Source organism: Battus philenor, unplaced genomic scaffold, assembly GCF_028537555.1.
Source record: "Battus philenor isolate CCGP_79_NKW_IND1 unplaced genomic scaffold, ilBatPhil1.0.hap1 SCAF_9, whole genome shotgun sequence".
In the NCBI taxonomy this organism is placed as follows: Eukaryota; Metazoa; Arthropoda; class Insecta; order Lepidoptera; family Papilionidae; genus Battus; species Battus philenor.
The window spans coordinates 4,480,208-4,504,949 of NW_027181759.1; the positions used below are offsets into that span (position 1 = coordinate 4,480,208).

The 24,742-nt window shown below is 32.6% G+C and overlaps 2 protein-coding genes across 2 annotated transcripts in view; one reads left to right on the forward strand and one right to left on the reverse strand.

The window, feature by feature from the left end:
- Positions 1-18,667, reverse strand: part of LOC137932515 (ras-related C3 botulinum toxin substrate 2) — a 57,330-nt gene extending 38,663 nt beyond the window's left edge. Inside the window, exon 1 of the mRNA XM_068776167.1 lies at positions 18,373-18,667. Coding sequence (XP_068632268.1) covers positions 18,373-18,407 — 35 coding nt within the window. The 5' untranslated portion in view covers positions 18,408-18,667. The remainder of the gene's footprint in view (positions 1-18,372) is intronic.
- Positions 18,668-19,424: 757 nt separating this feature from the next.
- LOC137932199 (histone acetyltransferase KAT8-like) lies at positions 19,425-21,389 on the forward strand. Its single transcript, XM_068775798.1, has one exon. The coding sequence runs from the start codon at positions 19,506-19,508 to the stop codon at positions 20,832-20,834; it is 1,329 nt and encodes a 442-aa protein (XP_068631899.1). The 5' UTR covers positions 19,425-19,505; the 3' UTR covers positions 20,835-21,389.
- The last annotated feature ends 3,353 nt before the right edge of the window (positions 21,390-24,742 follow it).

Genomic DNA, 24,742 nt, shown 5'->3' on the forward strand with positions numbered 1-24,742 from the left:
CAACTTTAAAAAAAATAAATGTACCGCCAGAGTTTTCAGATAGGTAAAAATAAGAATTTCTAAACGAGAAAAAAGAAATGTATGTGCGTTCATATCGCGCGAGAGCCGTCTGTGCGGGCGTGGGAAATTCACCACGGGGTCTGAATCGCTGGTTTTGATAAATATTCGAAGCAAAATCTCGCACGCCGGATAGACCGGTTCCGTAGGAGGGGAACGCAAGGTTGGCCAAGTACCCGACACGTGCGAATGCAGTCTATTAATTCGAATGCTCTGTATATAGGGATCGATAACGGCTTCTTTTTTAAACGCAAACTGCAAAATACTTCGACGGCCATTTAACCTTCGACTTAGTCATATACAAATTATTTAAGCGCGTTATTATTTCCTTAATATTTTTTTTTAATATTAAATTTACTTCTTAATTTTATAAAAATGAAATACGATGCATTGAATTGGTACATATTGTAAAATTTTCCCACACGAATACTTTTTTGATAAATTTATTTTTTAGTGTAATTCAAATTGTAATATCAAAATATAAATTAGATAAACTTGAATGTGAAATTTTCTATCTCATTAGCATGCTCTTGTTGGCCAGCTATCTTCCACAACGAAGCTTATATTCACTGTGTTATAGTCTAGAAAGCAATGGAAAGAGCTGTTCTGTGAAATTAAATCGAGAAAAATGAAATGAGGAGAACCGTAGAAGAACCAAGTCACCAACGTAGCTAGAATCTTTCTAATTCTCTTCAGAAATTCTCTAGTAGCAACCACAAGCCGGTAGACGCGGCGTGTACAGGCCCCTCACTAAGTGAACCAACGACATAGTTGAGGTTATGGGAAGTCACTGGATGTAGACAATGCAAGACATCGTGGCGATCTTTGAGAACAGCCCATATCTTGGAGAGGAAGATATATCTGATATGTATATGTTTGTAGCTTTTGAAACCAATGAAATCATAAAAAGAATCAATGTTGATGCAAAAGCGAGGCTACGTTCTATTTTAAATCCAATAACCTTGGTAGTAACGTATCATTTACGACAAAGCTACGGGTTTGCGCGTCTCATAATTTTATTTTGTAAAAAATGAGCCTCGTTTCGTTGCACGTATATGCTGTATTGCACGTGTTGTAAGAGCGTTACCCGTGAATAATAAACATGCATGCACTGGAACGTTGCGTTCATCGGACCCTTTGCATGATCGATAGCTGTATCGGCTTATGGTTTTTGTACAGTTTTGTAAACATGCCACGCATTGTTTGTACGGATTAAGTAAAATACCAACGGGCAATAAAGCTAACGTGAAATAGCTTTTCGTGATTTTGTTCGAACTACACATTTTAAATAGAAAATATTAACCATGTACTAAATTTCAATAACAGTATCGCCGTTTTTAATAACGGAAGGAAACAGTGGAAAATAAGGAAATTCTACGAGCGTTTTTATACGGAAAACCACTGTATAAGCCGTTAGAATCAAGTCTATCAGTTTTCGTTAAAAGGAAACTTCACCGGTTGACTGATTACTTAAAAACATGTAAATGCTACCAGCAGACATTATCTATGCCAAAAAAAAAACACATAATATTTAAAATACAATATAAAAGACAGTAAAACCAGCAACATTTAAAATAATATACAGCCAGTCAATAACAGCCGTCCACTAGGTCGACTAGTAAATTCCAGGGGAATGCACCATCCAATCATTAAAGATAGAAGCATTGTTGGAGTTTCCGAAGTAAAAGTAAAGCGATAGCAATCGTCCGAAATCTAAATTCGACCCTCCCGGACATCCCATAGTCGGGATGCCAAACGTGTTCTGAATGATAATCCAAACTGTGATCCCCTCTCGGAGGCTTCTGAAATAAAAATGTATACAGACTGTTTTTTTTTTAAGTGTGAAGTGTGGGTACCAAAACAATAGATTTTGGAAACCTGTTCCATTTTAAACAACACGGTTATTCATAAAATGTTTCATTAAGTTTCTTTTACTTTCCATATAAGTGTCCTCACAGATAGAAATTCTCGTCACAGTATAATAATAATAAAGCCTTTTTAAATTCATATTTACAAAATACATTTCAGTAATTATTACTAAGTATTTTTAAATTATTTAGTATATTACTTCAGTACGTATCTATCATCTATTCAGTGGTAGAAATATGGACCACTTTGGTTATAAACATCCTGGAGCTTTTTCACTGTAACCATAAATAATTTTAAACGTATCAATCTAGTTGCCTCTTTTTCTGCGATCTAGTGTCGTGAGACAAACAAATAAGAGATCACCGTTGATCTTATTATGTAAGTTGGCGACTAATTTTAATAATCTGCTTGACATTTTTCAACATGTTAAAGTAGAATTAGAAGTTAAAAATATTAACCTAAATAAATTTTACAACTAGCTGTTTGATACTTCCAAACTAAAAAGATTAAAGAATAGATTGAGATACGCTATCGGCACTATTTCGATGAATCCATCAGACTTGTTTACAAAACGAATTAGACGAGTAACGCATACGTTATATTTTTCCTTGAAGCGATGCGAAAAAAAGCAATAAATATAACAGATTAGAATAAATTACATTACGAAGAATCTAGAATTTTGTTTCTATGAAACTGCTTTAACATTAAACGTTGGATTTTTTAACTTATTTTAGGTTGATTATGTAAGGTAAAATTAATATAATCTTTTACAAAAAATAACCACGAAATTAAGTTATTTTTTTCGTAAAAACCAACAAACTAATATTATTCTGTTTCTTTGAATATTTCTAGTTTGTATTATAACGTAAATGTTACAAATAATACAAACCAGGTTTTATATTTACCTATTTATTTTTTGAGTATGACATTATGGAGGTGGTTTCGATGATTTAGAAAATAAGAAAAAAAACAAAGGGAATTATTTTCGTTGACTCTATTTGAGCACAAACAAGCACTCTCACTCGCCCCTTTACATAGTGGATTTATTCGTCGGATAGGTGTGTGTACTTTAATATTTTCTTAACTATCCTTAGTAAGACAATACTTAAATATGTAAATAAGCGTTTATGCATCTCATCTCAGGTTATAATACTTAATATCAAAAACATATTTGACGGCGATCGCATTGACTTTTATTTAGTCATGCGGTCTAATATTTAGATAATTTGTGTCCAAGGCACTGCATCCGATTTCTATAAACCTAATTACATTTGCATTCCTGGTGTTCAGTTTTGTTATCATGATTATTTCAGTTAAAAGACGTCCGCTGCTAGACATATGCCTCTCCATAGGTTCCCAATAAAACCTTTTAGTAATGGTCTGCGTCCAGTGTATTTTCACGACCCTCACAATGTCATCTGTACACCACGTGGGTGCAAAGCCCGGGGCAATGTGACCTGACCACTGTCACTTTAACTTGACGATCAGCTATGCTATTCATGTTACTTTAGTGCTTAGACGAATCTTTTAATTTTTGATTTGATCTAAAAATTCCGAGTGCAGCCCTCTCTGTGGCTTAAGCAACTGTGAGCTTGTCAGTGGGGCTCAGTTTTAAAACAATCAACTCTTATAAAAAGTATTCTAGCTTTCGATATATTTGCCACACAGAAGGCGTATACCTACATTAAAACACTGACGTCATCATCTACGATGATAAGATCGCAATTATATCTAGTTTTACATTCAACGAGTTATAATACCGACCGTATGGAGTATTAACTAAATTCGAACCATAGAATTAACCACAGAGGATCATTCAAAATAATCATTTGTCGACGTCAAGAGAAGAGAATCGAATTGATGCAATTGGCACAAAGTTTAAAACAAGAATATGAAAAAAGTATTTCCTTTACTAAATAATTAAATAACTAATTACGTTGTCTATTATACGTGTGAACTGTAAACACGAGCGGAGTTAACATCAAGGCCATAGATGAAACACAGCTATAGCCGTTTCGGGAAGCAATTAGCGTCCGGTGTTTGATTACGAACAGCACGGTACAACTGCGCCTTTATACCAATCAATGTACGTCATGTATGCTCATTTGCTGTTTACTAAAGCTGAAAATAAAGTTTGACGTAGCTTTTACACAAAAATAATATATATTTCTATTACACTCTGCCTGTCGCAGTCCAATACAAAATTTGTTTTATATCGTTCATTTCATTTACTTGTTTATTAACATGTGAATTATCATTAGTTTTGTCGTCAAACTTCGAAGTGTATATTTGTAAAATTGATATGTAACTTTTTCTATCGTTACTACTACCCTCGAGCTTTAACAAAAAATAGTTTAATTGGTAGCAGAAACTAGCAGGATGCGGGTAGCGCAAGACGGGGTTATCACAGCCATCTTAGTGGGGAATCCCCTATCGTGCAATGATCGTCTATCGGTTTACATTGTGATGATGAATTAGTGGAATCTTTTCGAGTTTAGCAATTATACCACAGGGTTGTTCATTTTTACTCATATACATAGATTTCTCCAAAGAGAGAATCCTACGAGACTGACATCCTACAATGCCCACCTACTTCAGTTCAACGGGGCCTTTTGAGATTCCTCGGGTAGTTGGACTAGCTAACCCCGACGCATAATTAATGTCGGTTAGTTGCTAAAATCAGGCCATTGTTATATTACATTTATTGGAGAATTGAGAACCAATTACAAGGTATTTCACAGTAACACAGACAAATGGAGCAAACCGATCAATTACAATGCTCGCTAACCAGATTTTTAGACTACAACATTCTTCACTGAATCTCGTTTATATTTGTCTTTTAGTGTTGCCCGTTACGTCTTCCATTAATTTTTTTTAATAATTTGTACATATTAGCATAATATAAATGACTGAACTATCCATTACTATCTGGCAAGAAAATTTCATTTAACACGGTACTAACCTCTCTAAACGCTTTAGTTTAGTAATGCTTTACTTTAACGCTGTAGTAACCACATAACTTTAAACATTGCAATCAAAAAGCTTCAATGAGAATAACTAGCAAATAATATTAATAAAAATTCTGTTTCTGACATAAACAAGCTGCATGAATCGTAATCCTTTTACGCTTAACGTATGCTATCGATAGGACTTGTATATTTCATGAAGATACAGTGCAGATCTCCGTATGAAATAGCCACCTAACTCATAAAGGCTAGAAAAAATTAGTTCTTATAACTGTGGACAACTATAAGCAATTTTACAGAACAAAAATAGTAGATCGAAAGTGGTCAAAGTTTCTTCCTATAATTCTCAGAACACATTTAAATCTGACATACATTAAAAAGCAAATGTTATCGCAGATGTTATTGCGTGTTATATATTTAATTCGTAAGTATAAAACGCAATTTAATTAATAGATTCTAACACAAAATCAAAGGATTTATTTTTATTGCAAACATACGAATAATCTTAGGTATGAAAAGACTCGATATATTTAAACCCTCCCATTTCATTAATACCTACTTCATAACGTTCTACTTTTATTATACTGTGCATCTGAATGATATTCCGCTGAAGAGCCCTTTAATATTTCCGAAGCAAACCGTGAAAAAAAATAGGTATTTTTCGCATTTCCCATTGGAATACGGGCATGGGAACAAAACATGGCCGTTTTTGAAATATTGAACTGAATCGTATAACGCTTTTAAGTAGCAGATTTTTTTTAAATAAAAATATGTTCCATCCCTACGTATTAACCTTTTTATTCTTTATTGACAATGCTGCAATACACTCTATCCATATATATTACAAATCTGTAAAGGGAAAACCCAATATTCATTATAATGTCAGCCAATAGAAGCCTGTACAAAGCATACTTGCTCTGCCCGCAAACAGCGACTGACTATTTCTCCGGTCCACCTTGTGCTGTAGACTCACTGTGAGGGGGGGGGGGTCTACCCACACCGAGTCTACCGCCTTCAGACACTTCAGATTAGCAATTCTTCAAGCTATACGTTCTTTTGCGATTTTCCTCATTTCTGATTTGATATCACAACGAAGACTTGTTAATTACCTAATAATATAAACAAATATCCATATGTGATATTTATTAACAAAGTGTGTCTGCTGAGATGGAATACGCTCGAATATGTTACGATGATGAAATCCCTCCGGGACATAGAGCTCCTGACCTAATTAAATTTAACGACTTACGTTCATTACTACAAATGATTGAACCAATGGTTCAATGTAAACAGAAATCTAGAACAGACTGCAAATTTTAATAAAAATTTTTGATTAAAAATTTATTATTCATTATTCAACGATAGAGGTAAATTAAAATAAATATGTTTTTTTTTAACATTATAAGAAAATCATTAGTCAATGTACATTGTTAATCTTTGATGTCCTTATGCTTATATAAACGATATTTTAAGAATCTCTACAACTACTACTTGTAAAAAGTTGCCGATTTGGTACGTATCGGGAGTTGTATGGGTCCACCGGAACCAGCTAAATTTTGGGATCCAGTTAAAGGGTCGGAGCCTCTGCTTTAATTTTAACTTGAATAAATAATCATTGTAATGATTTGCGTACTATGTGTTGTACCTATGTCAGTCGATAGGTTTCAATTACTTAGTGGTTTTTATAGGAAAGATATGTCATATTCATATTTTCCTTAATCCCTGCTTTTTTTTTCACTTTTTCTCTCCATAAGAATTTTCTTCCGGCCCATGGTCCTTAGCGCAATGATCTTTTAATTTATATTTATTTCGATTACGTTCACAATTTCCGAAATCCTTGTCAACGAAAAATATTTTAAATTACATTTTGAATATAAAACTCGAAAGGCTTGCGAATTTCCAAGCCGAATAGCAGTCATTAATTCCTATCGTTTAAAAGCTACGTGCTTATTCCCTGCGTACACATACATTGCCGGTTTAATTAGAGGTTGCCACAGGGGGAACGAGGTCAAATACCGAGATACGTTCGGAACTAAGAGTACGTTCCGAGTAATAGCACCTCCATAGCGTGATACGTTCGTCATCAATACTACTCTTTGTTTTTGATTCCGAAATGGAAACTTTTATGTTACGAAAGCTTTAATATACAACACAAAAAAGCACTATCTATTTTTAAATGAAAAATAAAACCGATGTATGACTTAAATTGAAATATATTGAATATAGTTTTTGTTATTTTTTTGTAATTACAATTTCCTTATCTATTTATTTTGCTGTCATAGTCACCAGGGTCTTTAATTCTTATGTATTGCTTACCAATTCACTTAATATAATCATCATTTTCAGTTAGTGTATGGCAGCCATGTACTCGTATTATTGTTAATAGCGGCACATTTATTTTGAAGCTTAACTATCTTTGCAGCAACTAAATAGTTTTTAGGGCTAATTATTGAATAAAAATCAATAACTTACAATAAGTAAAAGCAACTGAAGTTGAATAACCGCATCTCTCCTATAAAAGTTTTAACGAATTATCGTTAAAACTCGTATCGTTTAACCATTCGAATCATTAGATAAAAAATGATTAAACGATACGAAAATTTGTGTGTTATTGGTCTGGATGCGTTCAAATATTTTGTAAAATTATAGTAAGATTCAATTTACGGAAAAATACTATAAAGTAATGAGATAAGAAGCGTTCAGAAACAAGAATTTAGTCATATTTTCTTTAACAACAAACCTTATGCTGTTACAAATAGGGTTCAATTTAGTTTGTATAAGAAAAATAATTTTGAAATCATGCAATATAATGCAACGGGTAACCACCAATATGGTTCACTTGTCTAACGGATTCATGCGGTTAATGATGGCAAACGACATGCCAATTTAAAAGCAAATTCAAATCTACTGTTAGATAATATATTGAACAAGATTACTTGATAAGTCATTGCTAGAAGCAAATCCAGTACGAACATTTTTTTAAAAATAAAACAGTATAAAAAGCCTCTAGGTAAATAGTTAGCTATCTAAACTCAAGATTCATATGAAAGATATCTGAATAGGTGAAAATAGTTTTCTGGTACAAAGTCTCCTTATTCTGGTATAAAATAATCAATTTTAATATGTAGTAATACGAACTTTGAAAACGCTTTTTCCTTACTGTATTAATATGTTATTTATTATTTCTGAAACCATTTTGTATATAGCTATACATTATACATTCACCTCTTTAAAGATGTCGCAACTATCTCACCCTGTATAATATTGAATACGAAGACCACAGTAATTATGATGTAGCTCGCCAGATAAAACTTGATCATTCATACTTAAATGTTATAAGATTGTATTGCCATACGGTATTTTTAATTTTAGGATATAAGCTTCATCTAATGCTAAAGTTCATAGCAATTGTACTGAATATATTTTTATTACAAAAGGAACGTCTAATTTTAAAATAAGAAAAAGGAAATTTAAATTTCGAACGAAATAAAAATTCCATAAATCTCGCTACAGATCTACGACATCATTAGAGAATTGCAGACTTGCACAAATCCAGCAAAGTCGTGTCCCCGGTGACATTGCCACAGACATTGCGATATTGATTTTGCGGCCGACTGTACTCCGTCGCCTGCCGGCAAACGGAAACATTTTACACCGTTGACTCTTCTACTTAGGAGCAACGCATTCGTTTCGACTAATGTATGGCGAGGGCGACCGTAATACACCCGCAAATTAGTACATTTTCGTAAATGTTCTAAATTTAAAATAATGCATTAGATAAAAATAATTTTTACTTTGGTGACTAAATAAATCACTTGAGACTTTTCTGACCCATACTATATGCAAAAATCACTTTTTCAACATTGTTATTTAGATATGAAAAAGTATGTATTAGTAAGTTATTTGATACGCGTTGATGAATCCGAATTCGCACCTAAATACAATAAATATAAATACACATAATAAGACGATATAAGTTGTTAACAGGACAAAACAAGATAATTCCACTTTCAGTTAAAAAAGATAGCAATTATTCCTGTACAACAATAAATTACGTCGTAATTAGTCTGGTGAGATTCAAATCGTGCCTATTGCTGTAGTAAATAGCCTCTGGAGTTGAAAATTTTACAAAAATCAAAATCTGAACAAAACATACCTTCGGAATTGTATTTCTGAGCAGTTTGGTATGATATTTCGATCATTTTTGTCTGATATGATGAGAACATTATATTTCCATTTTTTACATAAGACTAGATACACAAATTGAAATAAAAAAATATAATAAGCTTTAACAGTTATGTATTCATTAGAACCCAGTTTTCGTCATCTTACTTGCACAAATCAAAGTAGTTGCAGGTTTTTGATTTATTGTGAAAAGTTAAATATCATGGGATTAGCAAGTTTTATGTATTAATGATTGATATAAAAAGTTACCTAAAATTTTCCCAGTTAAGTAGTAAACAAAAAGATATTATTTAACCAAACTTGCAAGAACATCGAATATACAAAACGAAAAAACCGTTCAATACATAATTACCCTACTTTACTCACAATCAACTACGATTTATATCGCATTAATTTGATTACGATGCAACGAGTTTCCATGCGGGCTGGTTATTCCGACCGTGAGAAAGCTGTTACTATGAGAAGACAGTGCGCCCTGTTCAAATCAGAATTACCCAGAGAAAATTGAAAACAAAAAGCGATATTTATTAACAATAGTAAAAATTCCGCAGCAAACATAAGAGAAAAAGAAATAATTCTTAGCGCATATGATACACATTAATATCTCATTTTATATTACAATGCTTTTAATTTAAACACATTTCTCTTATAATCTAATATATAAAATTCTCGTGTCACGGTGTTCGAACTTGAATTCCTCCGAAACGGCTTGACCAATTTTTACCAAATTTTACATGCGTATTCAGTATGTCTGAGAATCGGCTACTATCAATTTCCATACCCCTAAGTGATAAGGGTGGTCCACCCCTAAATTTTATTTTTAATTTTTTTAGACAATTTTTTTGGTTTTTATTTTATTATGATACAGCATACCAAAATACATACAAACCTAATTTTTCACCCCTCTACGATCAACCCTTATCTTACATTTGTTAATTAAAAACTTTAATTTTTTTTTGCAAAACAACGTTTGCGGGATCAGCTAGTCATCTATAAATGATTTAAATTTTACCTCAATTTAATTTTCATAGCGTGCGGTAAGTTATGTCCTTAACGGATTGTGAAGTTGGAGCAGCAGTGGATAGGCTGCGTATGCTCAAAACAGATAGCCGCTAGAGCCTTAAGGTTCTAGAGTGGAGACCACTGACCGGCAAGAATTGCGAATGCCGTCTATCCACAAGGTGTCCGACGGCTTACATCGAACGGAGTCACCCAATTACAATTAGTTCTCATGAATATTCAGTAGAAAGTAAATTCCCGATAATATTAATTAAACCATTTATTTTCTTAATCTATTCGAATTTCAAACATACAACGTAGTTATTTCCTTATATAATTTATTCACCATTCTGGTATCTCTTTGAAAAGCGCTGGAAACCGGCTCGCAATCAACGTCGCCTCATTATACGAAATAACATGTTCATTTCAAACTTTACATAAAATTACCGAATTGCAATTGAATACTGTTATATATAGTTATCGCTCACAATGTGGATTTGTTTTACAGTAAGTTTCAAAGTCTTCAATAAATCAGTTTTACATGAAAACTATAGTTATCCATCAACTTTAACCATCAATCTATAGCATTTAACTAAGTGTTAGCTTATTACCATCAGAGCCTTTTGGTGCCAAGAACAATTATAACAGAACAAAGTGATATTACGTTAATACAATACACTTTCGAAAGACCTTATTCTGACTTTTTTCCGAAATTAAATATATTCGTAGGTAAATTCTTAAAAGAAGAAAACTTTCAATCAAAATATTCATTGAATCTCGTTCGTAATTTTTTTTAGTAAAAGTTTTAATGAACTTCCATAATAGTGAGTGCATATGTCGATTTTACATTACTAAATGATCTTCATACTCTTTTTTGTTTTATTTTTTAAATCGACAATTTAGTGCGTAATATTGTTTTTTTTTTTGTATTTATTTGTTTCACAACTTGGAACATACATCTATTTTACTAAATAGACTCAATTGCGAGAGAACAAAAAAGTTGTATACCTAATAAGTCACGTTAACTAAAAGAACATTACCTACTCCAACCGCTTATATAACGAAGATAGCTTAAGTTATGCAAAATAATTGTAATTATGGCAACATTTTCAAAGGTGAAGGTCTTTATGTATTTTCTTGCGGTGTTTTTCTCGAATATTGTTTATTATTCACGACCGAGCAGACACAAAGGGAAGGCCACGCCGCTGCAATCGAATTTCAATGTTGCGGTTACGATACAACTTTGAATTTGTTTTTCAAAAAAAAATTTTCTCATAGATAACTTTCAAAGTTTAGCTAGTTCCCTTTTAGATGGACTTCTGCACCTACATTTCTACAATATACCTAAATATCGACAAAAATATGAAGATTAGATCTAGCTATGAGAATTTGTCTTACGGTTGAGTTGCAACCAAGAATTAAGTTTTCGGAAAACAAAATGTGATTTTATTAGATAAATTAATTAATTGATTACTGTCAAAAAATTAAGGTTGACCAATTAAAAATGTGATTATATCAGACATAAGAAACCAATCAGATATCACTTATTTATTTTAAAAAAAACCCTCATTTGAAGTTATTAATTAGTTCTTCACTATCGAAAGCACATAAATTTTCGTGGACCCTTATAAAGCCTCCATAAGGTTTGAAAAAAAAGAGTTACAAACAAAACAAGACCCTAATCGCCTTACCTGAATGCTTTAGGCTTATTAAACTATACAAAATATTCGTCACACGATACGAACGGAATTCATTTAATTAAAGTAAGATATTCATTTCCGTTTCTCAAATTATTATTATTTTACAATAGTAATAAAGCGAAATCAATTTTGTCAGTCACGATGATACACATTATATTTAATCGTTTATATTATAATTGACTTAATCCGTGATTATTTAAAGATATACAAGAGATGACGTCACCTTCACGTCATCATAATAATAAAATGCGCAATAGATCAACGTTTGCTGACATATTGTTCTATAATAGCTTCTTTGTTGAATATAACATGGAAAACAATGTATTTTAATTTTGAACGAATTTCAAAATAAATAACGACCAAAAAGGTTTCATTTACTACATACTACAAAATTCAGTTCATATATAAAGGGGTAGTATATAAACTAAAGAGAGTTTCCATTTCTCAATTCAAATAATACTGTTAGAGTAAGAAGGTAAAGTTTTATATACAATATTAGCTGTCCCCCTCCCGCTTCGTAAAATTAATGGCCATTCCCAAGCCCTGTTGCAGGTAGAATATCGTAAAATTCTGCGAAAGTAATATTCCTACCAAATTTGGAGTTTCCAAACCTTATGGTTCTAGAGATATCGTGAAGAGTCAATACAAAGGTGGATCCTAGTACATGCCTGTAAGAGATGGAAACATCTCTCGAGTATTTTCGATATTAAGGCTACCTTCTCGATTGCACTTGAATACGTTTTACAGAATAACGCAAGGTGGGATGATGTGTTGACTTAGACCACCTTGTATGATATTAACGGGTTACCGTTATACTTAATGCCGTTCATTATATATAATGCCCGACAGTTTTCACATTAACTCGCAAAGAGGAAATGTATAGAAAAACGGTGAGTCATTATTTTGCAGCTAAGTTATTATCATCTTTACTACGTATAAAAAGTTAACCGACATTCCTCGCTAACCTCGTCTATATTCGCATAGTTGTCTATAACATAAACTTTAGTTTACTATTAATAATATATAACATTATCGTCATCATCATCACATTGCAAGGAGGCGTAGGCTTCCAGTGACTTTGACTATGCATTAGTCTACTTATCGGGGGGCCTATTCTTCACGCCCACGTCTACCGGCTCGTGGTAAACCGATGAAGACAGCTGTGCTCGGAGATTTACTTTATTTTTTTTAATTTGATTTTTTTTCCGGGAAATCGAATTAAAAATGAAGAGATACGCAGAAGAACAAAGGTCACCGATTTACCTGGAAGAATTGTTCGTCTAAAGTGGCAGTGGGGCATAGAAAATACAGTATTTTAAATAGCGACGACTAAAAACCTTTTATGAAAACATCCTGTACACTCCCGAATAGAAAGTTGCCCTATTCCGACGCATTCAAATTTTTACGCACGTTTAAACTTGTCACTCCTTGCGTTTAGCCGGAACAATATCCCTTTTATACGTGCATTTATAAGCAGTCCTTTGTATGATAATGTTTTATTGCCTTTTATCACCTACCGAGCCCGAATTTTTACAATCGGAAACTATTTTTGTTTCCAGTGGATGATAGAACATTTTTGGGACTTTTATTTAAAATTACTTTTCACTACACCATAGTATTTTTATCTACTAATATAAAAAACTTATTCCATGCTTTGAATCTAGTATAAATTTGATTGAAAATACGACATGTATACAAAAATGTACTTATTATTTCTATTTCATTCTCAATTGTTTATGTAGTATGCAACCTGTTCGGATGATTAATATATATCTGCGAAGAACATATATATATATATTTATATATATTAATAAAGCCTAGAGACGAAGACACCATTCCCAAGGTGTACCGTCTTCCATGAAGTCATTTACAATGTGATAAGTAAACCTTATATCTGGGATCTTATTTTAAAAGCTTGTACATTTCTCTTTTTAAGAAAGTAACTCGAGGTAATCGAAAAGGCAAATTTTATAAATCCAATTATAAACATATAAAAAAATCAAAAACCTTCCCGGGGATATACCTAATAATTTACCAAATTCACGCATCATATATATATATGTATGTATAAAATCCCAAAAGAATAATAATGTAATATCCTATGAAACAATGTTAATAAATACTTGTCACTTTATAGTGGATCGTTAGTTGCAAGTTTCAAGGCATTTTTATGCTGCGAGTTTAATTGGCCGAATTTCCTCAGTTCTTTGTCGTTTATATAAAGTGACTTCCGTTGTATGCAACAGATGTCGTCAGGCTTTGTAAAACCTACGAAGATTAACTCTTGCCAATTAAATATATATACTCTTCCAATAAATCTCGTCTTTAACATTTTTGATAACTAGTTGAAAAATATAATATCTTTAAAGAAGTTTAAAATAATTTATTATTTTTATACAGTCTGCATAATATCGGAGCCAAGTATACACGCAAATGCATTTCACATAAATTCTAAAACGCCGTTTCCTCGAACTTTTTAAAATAACATGTTTTCGAAGAACTTTGGTGAAGACTCGATAAAAAACAGGTTCGGATATCGATCTTACAGAGTAAAGATTGAATAACTGAGATTGTTATTGAGAAATTTAATTTTAGTATTAATTCTGCGTAGTTCCTTTTTGATCATTTTGAAGTCAATACCATTGTTAAGATATTTTTGTTAGTAAAGCATGGGTTAGATTATCAGTCTGATATTAACCATTCAAACCGGTAATATATCCATTATCCGCGTCATACATTTCTCTTAGTCATCAAAGTAATTGATCTACATAGAAGTATTCTTAGGAATAAAACAACAATATATGTAACTCGACTAAATTGAATGTTATATTAATTCACATGTATCGTGTTTCACTGAGAGATCATATGATACACTATATGCAGAGACGGATTTACGAATTAATCTGTCATGGGTCTAAATCATTTTCAACCATAAAGAAATATATTATTTACTTAATTTAAAACCATTAAAGCCTACAAACAATAGAAAAAAAACTTCGTAGTATATTTTTAACAGTGAATCATAATATAAATCTTAACAAAAATTCCTGTCAAAATTTGCCGCAATGAACCAGAGTTCATATGGCCCATACCTAAATCCGGCACTGACTATATGACTCATCTAAAACGAAGACAAATTATTGATTCAAATGTACCGTTATTTAAAATTTTTTGGTACGTCTAAAAATGTGAAAGTGTGCTATGCTTTCAAACATAAGGCACTTAGTTAAACAGTCAAATTAACATACAAGTTTAATTTAATAATTACGTAAATTTTAACCAACATAATGTTTTGTATATTTTGAAAAGCGTTCACTTTTTATAACACACATAAATACGAAGTGGTTTAGAGAAATCGCAGCATAAGAAATGATTTGCTTTTACAGTAATGTATAGTTATTAAAATCAATTGTGTTAATTGAATGTGTTAGATTCTACAGGCTATATCTGAGGGCCACTTTCTTCATGTACGCAACTTTCTAAGCACTTTGATTAGCAACGTGGCTGCCGTATTAGGCACATGAATAATGTTTCCAATATCACGCCTGTTATGAATATCGTGGTGATAAACTTTTTAATGAAATTCAAATTCCTCATGTTTATTAAAATTAATATTAACCGCTTCGACATCGATCCGCATCCGATCCCATCTAGCCGCTCCGATAGAATTTGTATCGTCAAAAGATACAGGCCTATGGCAATCCATTAAAAAAAAATCAAATATATTTCAAAGTTTTCACTATTTATTGTTTTAATATCATATTAATATACAAGGATTACTTACAAAAGTCACTTTTCTGTGTTAATATTTACATACTGATGCTTATAGAACACTATTTATTTTATTACCTCGCACAATAAATATCATACGCCATTTTTTGGTCTTGATCGATGTCAAATGTTTGACGGCTGAATACAACAGGTGTTTTATGTACTACAATTTATATGAGAAAAAAGAAGTGTATTGGAAGTTATTAACAAATTTCTTAGAAACATTTAGTTTTTTTTTACTCGAAGAACTTTTATCGTAGCTTAACGAAAATATGAAATAGACGAATTGGTAGAGCCGTTTTTTAAGGCCTCGCTATTGATGACCTCTCGCGTACTATTTCCTCTGTCCTGGGTACACAGCGATAACACTTTACAATAATAATTGTCGACTAAATTTTCTTTTTGCATCTTAAAGCCTTTCTTTCCTCTTTTATTTATTACAATTTCTTGCATTCCATTTTATTCTTTGTATTCCTTTCATACCTCACTTACTTCGCCTTCCATCAAGATTTAACTACAGTTAGTACATTTTGTTAATTTGGTTCTTTTATTCATTATATATATTTGGTTAAATAGTATTTGGCTTGTATTATCTGGGCTGGAGAATGAAATTATTTATCAACAACTGCTTAAAATGATTCGAGGAATATTTCTAAGATGCTGCAATAGCAAGAAATAGTAACGTCTCATTAACGTTAATGCTGGGACCTTGGAACGCAACGGGTGTTTCAGCTATAAATAATATTTTTATTAGCGCATACTACGCTGGCCTAGCTTACGCGCAATTCGTTGAGGCCGTGGCAACAATCAATTATTTTTATAGTCCGTACGATTGTAAAATGATCTTACGCAACATGCGATTACCATTACTTTCTTGCGCGTTCGCATTCCGACGCCTTTGAATTTGGGTGTTAGATGTAATATCACTTTCACATTACATTAAAAAACCGGAAAACTGCTCCCACACACTTAAATTTTAAAACATCGTAAAATATTCAAACATCAAGATTTTTATAACATAATAATATTCATTTCTTAATTTTAATTTTATATATTTATGTATATATATCTATACAAACATATATATAACTGATATATATTACAAGGTATCTTCTATCCGCTTCGCAAATTTATTGAATGTCCCTTTAACTTCGGTTGCAGATGGAATTTCTGCAATTCTGGCCTTAGCTGACCTATACTCTGCAAAAGGAATATTCCTACTAATTTTAAAGTTTGTAAGCCTTATCGTTGCAGAGATATCATGATGAGTCAGTCGTTGTGTCAAAATCTCACATAAATAAACATTTAATACACATACATGTAATAAAACTACCATTATTTCTAAAATATAAACACATTTTTATATAAGGTTAAAACAGTTTATAAAGAATGCTCCAATGTACATATTCTAATTCTAAATATAATAAAATCCATGGATTAATATCCTGTACTTTGATCAATGCAATACTAAGAAATGATACATACTAGACCTAGGCCATCTGACATCATAGCCAGGTGTACCTAGACTCATTGAAGAATTATTTAAGTGAATAATTAACTTTAATTGAAAACCAGGTGCGGTACTTGATTATTCTAGGATTTGGTTACTAATAAATTACATATTTTCACAGTATATATTACTGAATATAATAATCAATGGCTTCTAGCTGAATCTAGTTTATCAAAACACATACGAAGTTTAAATCATCTAACAGTCATTTCATATATAGAATAATTGAATTCCATTTTTAAAATTAACACAAAATATTTTTTAAATGGTTAGGATATTGAAATATAAACTGGACTTTAATTCAGGACTCTTTTAAGAGTTAATTAAAGAGAAAACTTCTAGATAATCATATGAAAAAAGGCTAATTTGCTTCTTCCTGCTTTGATAATGTCACTTCCTTATACAAATAAGTGTTTATCTAGTGAAACATTACAAAATAAAATGGGCAACCATTACTTATAATTTATGTGGTGATTATAATATGTACGCACTAGGCTTTTGCATACTAAAAGTTCTATAAATCTGTACACAACTGTTGTATTTACCTAAAATTGAACTGTTAGCCTATTACAGAAAGTATTTTTGTATTAAATAAATCCCACAATAAGAATGGGATGACACAGCTATACTATTTAGTGAAATTTAGACAAACTGTCTTTCAATACACATGTAGACTCCAAAAACAATTCTTTCATTATTTTATCTATTAGTACTTCATTAAAACAAATTTACATCCAGGTTAAATCAGCACTATATTTATGAATGCCCACTGCCATTTACTTTCAACTAAGTTTGTACTTAGAATTCTTACAAAAATAAACTAACAATCCTTTATTCTAAAGGATGTGGTTAAACCTGTGCTCTATTTATATATTTTTTTTGACCAGAGCTTTCTATAGCTCATCAAACTGAAATTAATCTAATATCAATATTTATCTTTCGCACTGATAAGATAATCTTGCAAATAAAAAAATTTGCGAATTATTATTTTTAATAAAAACTTCTATGAATTTTTAATCGATAGCTCAATGTATATTATTAAATAAAGTATTCAAGAGAGAAATGTTTAAGGGAAAACATTCAAGATGTTTAAAAAAAGGTAAAAACTTACTTATATAGTATTACACAAAACAACTAAGTCACACTTGTTAAAAGTTAGAATCTAACGTTGGTACTGATAAAGAAAGCGCATTATCATTTTTGAAAGGACTCCTTCGTTTATATCAAAACTGTTCCTACGAATAATAGTTTACTGTTGTATGAGCTCCTTCAAAAAATATACAAATTAAGATTAATAAGGCAACGAGAAACTTACCCATCACCTACAACGACACACTTTATCGCTTGCATTCTGCGTTTGGGGCGACCGTTGTCACTAATAGAACACGAAAATCACAAGGCTCAGCGACCAATCTCAATCGGCAAGCACTGCACTTGCAACCACGTCTAATTGTAACAATACACCAGCATTACAATCAACACAAGGTATTAAATGGCACGTTTTTAGATAATAATAACAATTTTCATATCTTACAAGTGATATGAACAAACAGTATTCAAAAAATAAATCGTTCACTACTGAGACGTTTCGCCGATGGCGATTACGTGCACGGTGCACACGGTGTGACCAGATTATAGGTTTTTCGTTCTTCCGAAGGCAAACAACATTTCCTACTAAAATAACAAATGTGTACAGATTGTTCTGAATATAAAATTCTTTTACGATATAAAGTTATATTAAAGATAAGTATATTTTCGTTTGTATTTGTATAAATTTTCTTTAACCAAAATACTAGGCAAGTAATAAATAATTAAAAAAATTTCAAACTGGAGCTTAGAGAATGTTAAATATGGAAATCTTTCTATGTAATAAAGATATAAATATAACAAATTAAATAATAATTATTTAACATTCCTACCTCCAAAGTTATAAAATATTGGAGATTAATATGTTAAAACTTTCTGTTGAGAATAACCAGGTTAAGTGTCGCTAATTTATATTACAAAAATTCTACACGATAAGAGCAACAATAAATTACTATTTTTGAATACAATTTTTTTCAATAGAGTACATTATCAATAGTTCTCCTTTTAACTTCTAAACTGGTAGTTTTAACAATGATTATATTTAATAGAATCAGGGAACCAATGTTGCCATTGCTTTAGTTGTCTGGTTATACAGTTCGGTGATCTGTGATTTAAAAAAAATTGTTGAAAAAACTTCGCGTATATATAAAAAAGGCTACAATATATATGTAATCATATTCTTAACCTGAATTTTATCAGAATATGGAAACCGATTACTACGATAAAGGAGGAACATCACTGTATAATGCACGTTTTTGCGCGTTCAATTAATCTATAGTCTATGGTTAATCATGGCATGGCTACTCTAACAAACTGTGTTGCGCGGTATTGCGTGGTGCGTTTATTTCCGCGCGTGCTATCATGGCAAAAGGTGATAAAGAATTAGAAAAACCTATAGTGAATAATGAGTTGCCAAACCCGGAATGCAGAAGCGTTGATCACGACGACTCTGAATCGGCGCAGGAACAGCCTTTGGATATCGGGGAGCATTATTTAGTGCGGCGTTCCGATGAGTCATGGCACCCGGCAGAGATAATACAAACGCGATACAATGCCGGCGAATCTTGCTACGAGTACTACGTACACTATGTCGGTTACGACCGGCGTCTGGACGAATGGGTTTCCCGCCACCGAGTCATGTCCGATAGGTTTGACGTGTGCGAACAGTCTAATAACAACATAAATTCCGATCATCTCCTCACTGACAAATCTGGCCGAAAAATAACGCGCAATCAAAAACGTAAACATGACGAAATTAATCATGTACAAAAGTCTTACGCTGAAATGGACCCCACCACTGCGGCGTTGGAGAAGGAGCACGAGGCAATAACCAAAGTGAAATACATTGATCGGATTCAAATAGGGAAATATGAAATTGATACCTGGTACTTCAGTCCCTATCCCGACGAGTACGGGAAACAGTCAAAATTATGGATATGTGAATATTGCCTAAAATATATGAGAATGGAGAAAACGTACAGGTATCATCTGAGCGAATGTACAGCGAGACAACCACTGGGAGGTGAGATTTATAGAAAAGGGACAATAGCAATATTTGAAGCTGATGGAAAGGAACACAAAATCTACTGTCAAAACTTGTGTTTACTAGCAAAATTGTTTTTAGACCATAAAACGTTATATTTTGACATAGAACAGTTTCTTTTTTACATACTTTGTGAAGTTGACAAGCATGGAGCTCATCTTGTGGGTTATTTTTCAAAGGAAAAAGATTCACCGGAAGGTAACAATGTTGCTTGCATTCTTACCTTACCACCATACCAAAGACAAGGCTATGGCAAGCTGCTAATTGCCTTCAGTTATGAATTATCTAGGCTAGAACAGGTTGTTGGTAGTCCTGAAAAACCATTATCGGACTTAGGAAAGTTAAGTTATAGATCATACTGGTCATATGTCTTACTGGAGGTCTTAAGTGCCAGTAGAGGCACACTGAGTATAAAAGATTTAAGTCAAATGACTGGTATATCACAGACAGATATAATATCCACATTGCAGTCCATGAATATGGTAAAGTATTGGAAAGGTCAGCATGTTATTTGTGTTACTCCAAAGATTGTGGCAGAACAATTGGCCAGTTCTCATTTTAAAAAGCCCCGACTATGTGTTGACCCTTCTGCATTAAGATGGACTCCACCTAACAAACAGGGCAACTCTGCTAAAGCTAAGAAGTAGTACAGGCTTACAGGCAGAGCTTAGAGAATGTTCCATTCAATGTTACATTTGATAAAACTCTCTAGGCACGCCTGTTCTCTTTTACATGTTTAGTTTATAATTGTAATTATCTCCTTTTCAACTCCGTGATCATTGTAGAGTATTAAAACTAATTTATGTGGTAATCAGTGTAAGTAATGTAATTTTCCACTGCATTTGTTGCTATGAAGCTTAGTTTAAATAGTATTATAAAAACATCCCAGTAAATGATTGTTAATGACAATTTTTCATATAGTACATAACCATGGCTGCAACGAAGACTATTGCAATCAGTGAAATCAAATCTTTAAAAGAAAATAAAGTATGAGATCTGTCAATAGATTTGAAAATACTCAAAGGATTTTATGTTAAAAGAAATATTTTTTACATAATTGGACATTACATCATAATGATTATGCTATGAAATCCTAATTTTATCAGTATTCATATAGATAATAAAACTGAAATTGTAATACTGTATATACATACATATTGTAAGTGTACACAGCGGCTATATTCCAGGGAAAATATTGAAAAGAATGTCATATAATATTCACAACCTGTAGGTATACAATGTTAAATGTTATTAGTACAATTCTCTTTTATTCTCAGGACTTATTCAAATCTTTTTAATGTTTGGAGAGGGAAATGTTGAACCTTGTGTTAAAAATTGTTCTATATTATTGTTCTCTGGCTATTTCAGTGTCAGTGTTGTTGTGAAAACCATTCCTTGTGTAATCTGTACATAATAGAAATATTCAAATCCTTAGATAAATATCACCCTTTTGAGTCCTTTGAGAGGTAAAATATTTAGTGGGCAATAAGGTTATTTCCCATGGTAATCAATGATACATTCTTCTTTCGAAAGTTATTCTAAAGCACCATATATCATTGTGTCAGATATTCAAAGTATTTAAAAAGAAACTTCTTACTAACCTGTACTGTAAATTTATTTACTAAAAAGTAATAATTTATGGTTAGTATTCAGTGTCATGCATATGATGTTCTTAACTTTTGATGCCATTTGATGCAATTGATGTTTGTGATTTCCCAAAATGTAAAATTTATCAAAGATATTTCTTTTCTGCTTATGTAAGATGTTTTCACAAGATCATTAGGTGTAGGGTGCCTTCGTCTTTGTAGGACTTTTCTATATGCTAGGCTGTAACTTTTTAGTTTGTTTAAATAATTCTTCTTAGTTTTGTGCACGTTTGTCATGTTTGCACTTTCTTCATAATTGTTCAAAATGTACTGCTGATGAGTAATGGGTGACATCAACAGATAAAACGGTTCTGTTGGTTTTTAATCCAATTTTTTTGTATAATTTTTTTTTTATAATTTGTTCTGCACTGCTGCCCGTTTGGCATTCCTATAATTGGCAGGTTAGAAGTGGCAGAGATTAGGCGCTTAGTCTAAAACCTTCCTTAAGGTAGACAAGCTCGAGGGCTCCCTGAGGAGCTACGGCTCACGTCGCTGAAACTACAATTTCACTGGATTGAGAGGCCGATCTCTAAAATTTGTTCTGCGGACGGATTTTTTTTACAACGCTCTAACAACGTCCAATTCTTTCAGTTTTTAACATTACAGTTTGTGCTACCACTTCTTCGTTCATACTCCTTATTGCCATTCTCAGGTTATACACCAGTATCTGTGCGGTGGTTGCCGATTTCGACACTTCGATGAAAACCTGTATTTTATATTTTTTTAATACTCTTTCCCCCGTCTTGTTTTTGGGACAGGGATTTCCTAATTTTCATCCTCTCTTTCACAGCATTCACATTATACATTCATGCATTACCTCGCATCCCTTGCCACATTTATAACACGGTTTTGTTACGCTTAATTACATTCCTTATTACCGTTTAATAAAACCACACGATAGTGTGTTGGCTCGCATCCACCTCCAAAAGGGAAGCGATGCTGCCGCAAGCAATGCTCCTACCCATTTCTACTTCACAAGCCACTTTAAGCCCTCCATATACGGGACAGCAAGTAATTGCGTGCACCTTGGTGGGTCCCACGTGTACGAGAGGCTCCCATTGAGCTTATACCATTACAGGTACTCTAAGAATCTCCCAATTTGGGCCAGACACGTGTCCAGCTCCACTGTGCGCAGTACACGATAGGACATCTCAGTATCCGGGAAGAACTATCTCGTAGTTGAAGCAGGTTATTCTGTCTGAGAAAGGGACTAATATATAGGTACTTCCGCTACGCAACAGTAGTCGTGCAATGAAATGCACCGTCCGCCAGCCTGTTGATAAACCTGTTTGGCACTGGTCGGTTTAACACCTCCTGAGGATGCCTCGTGGAGGGGTTAAACACGTATAAGTAGATTATCGTCGGTAGTTGTGTTTTGCCGCACGCGTATTTATCAGCGGGCTGGCGGGCGGTGCACTTCATTGCACGACTACCGCTGCATAGCGGAAGCACCTATACATTAGTCCTTTTCTCAGCCGAATAATCTGCTTCGACTACGAGATAGTTCTTTCCGGATACCTAGACGTCGAAGGGAGCCCCTTTTCTTAGTTTGAATGGACTTCCGCGAAGTAACGCCTGAATCTATTAGAGATTATTCTGTATTAACAGACTTCACCCCAGAAAAATAGCCTTTCAAATAGAATAAATTAATTTAACATCGGAAAACGTGCGGGACGGAAAATTAGTTCTTATTATAAATATATCAAGAAGCCATGCACTAAACTATACCGTTCTTACATTACATTGAAGATTCCAAAGGTGTACTTAATTTTGTGTAATAATTTAAACTTTTTACCAATAGTTTACCATTATTTGAACTGGTGTAAAGTATTATCTTGTAATTATGGTATTTATTCTCATACCTTCGGTTATTTTTATATGATATTCCTATAATGGGCACTAAAATCAATACCTGGAAGAAAGCCAAGAGTTAATACTGCAATTAATGATATTAATCCATTTAACATCACAAAGAGTATTAGAATTTCAGTCCCTGAAATAAAATGGACTTACCGCAAATAAAGTAGAATATTTTATTCCCAAGAAGAATATTTGGGTACAAACATGAGAGCATAGCTATTGCGGTAGGCTTCCATGCAGCCATGGATAAGATAATTTTAAGAATAGCTAAAAATTTTGCAATCAATTTCAATCACCGATCTGTTTACTGTATAAACTGTAACATTATTGATTATATTATTTTTAATAAAAAGGCCATTTACGACAGGCATTTGTTGAATTCATTAATTTTAAAATAATTTTAGGATGAAATGTTTGTAAAATTTTAGATAATGTAATGCATAGATCCCAGTTTAAAATTGCTTTGTAGTATGTCTACCATTTGTAAAGGTATGGTAAGAATCTAAGATCTGTACAACTACTTCATTCAGTTCCTTTTGCATACTGGTACAGTGATACTAATTTTAAGTTTAATTAAGTTTCTCTATAACAAATCAATTGTTTGTAATGTGATTAGTATTTAAGTGTAATTGGTAACTTACATGAATAGGTTTGTGTGGTTTGAACAACGCAAATTCGTCAAAAGTAAAGATTGAAAAATAAATCCCTGGGTATACTTCCTTAGGTCTAAAACCTAAATTTTTTTTTACCAAATATTGGATGGTAAGATTTTTATTTGCTCTATTTTGTCAAACCCATGTGGTTGCTGTTGATAATTCATTGTACATAGTTGTTTTAAATTTAAAAATACTATAAATATTGATGCAATTTGATAATTGAATATAATTTCTGTATAAAGTTTTGATTAAAATGCGGCCCCTCCATTCACAATTGTTACATAGCGGGTATAGCTTTGTTATCATTTCAGCTTGAGGATGCCCACTGCTAGACATGACTCACCAACTAACTTTATCATAGATTTCTAATAAAATCGATTCAAAGCGGCTATT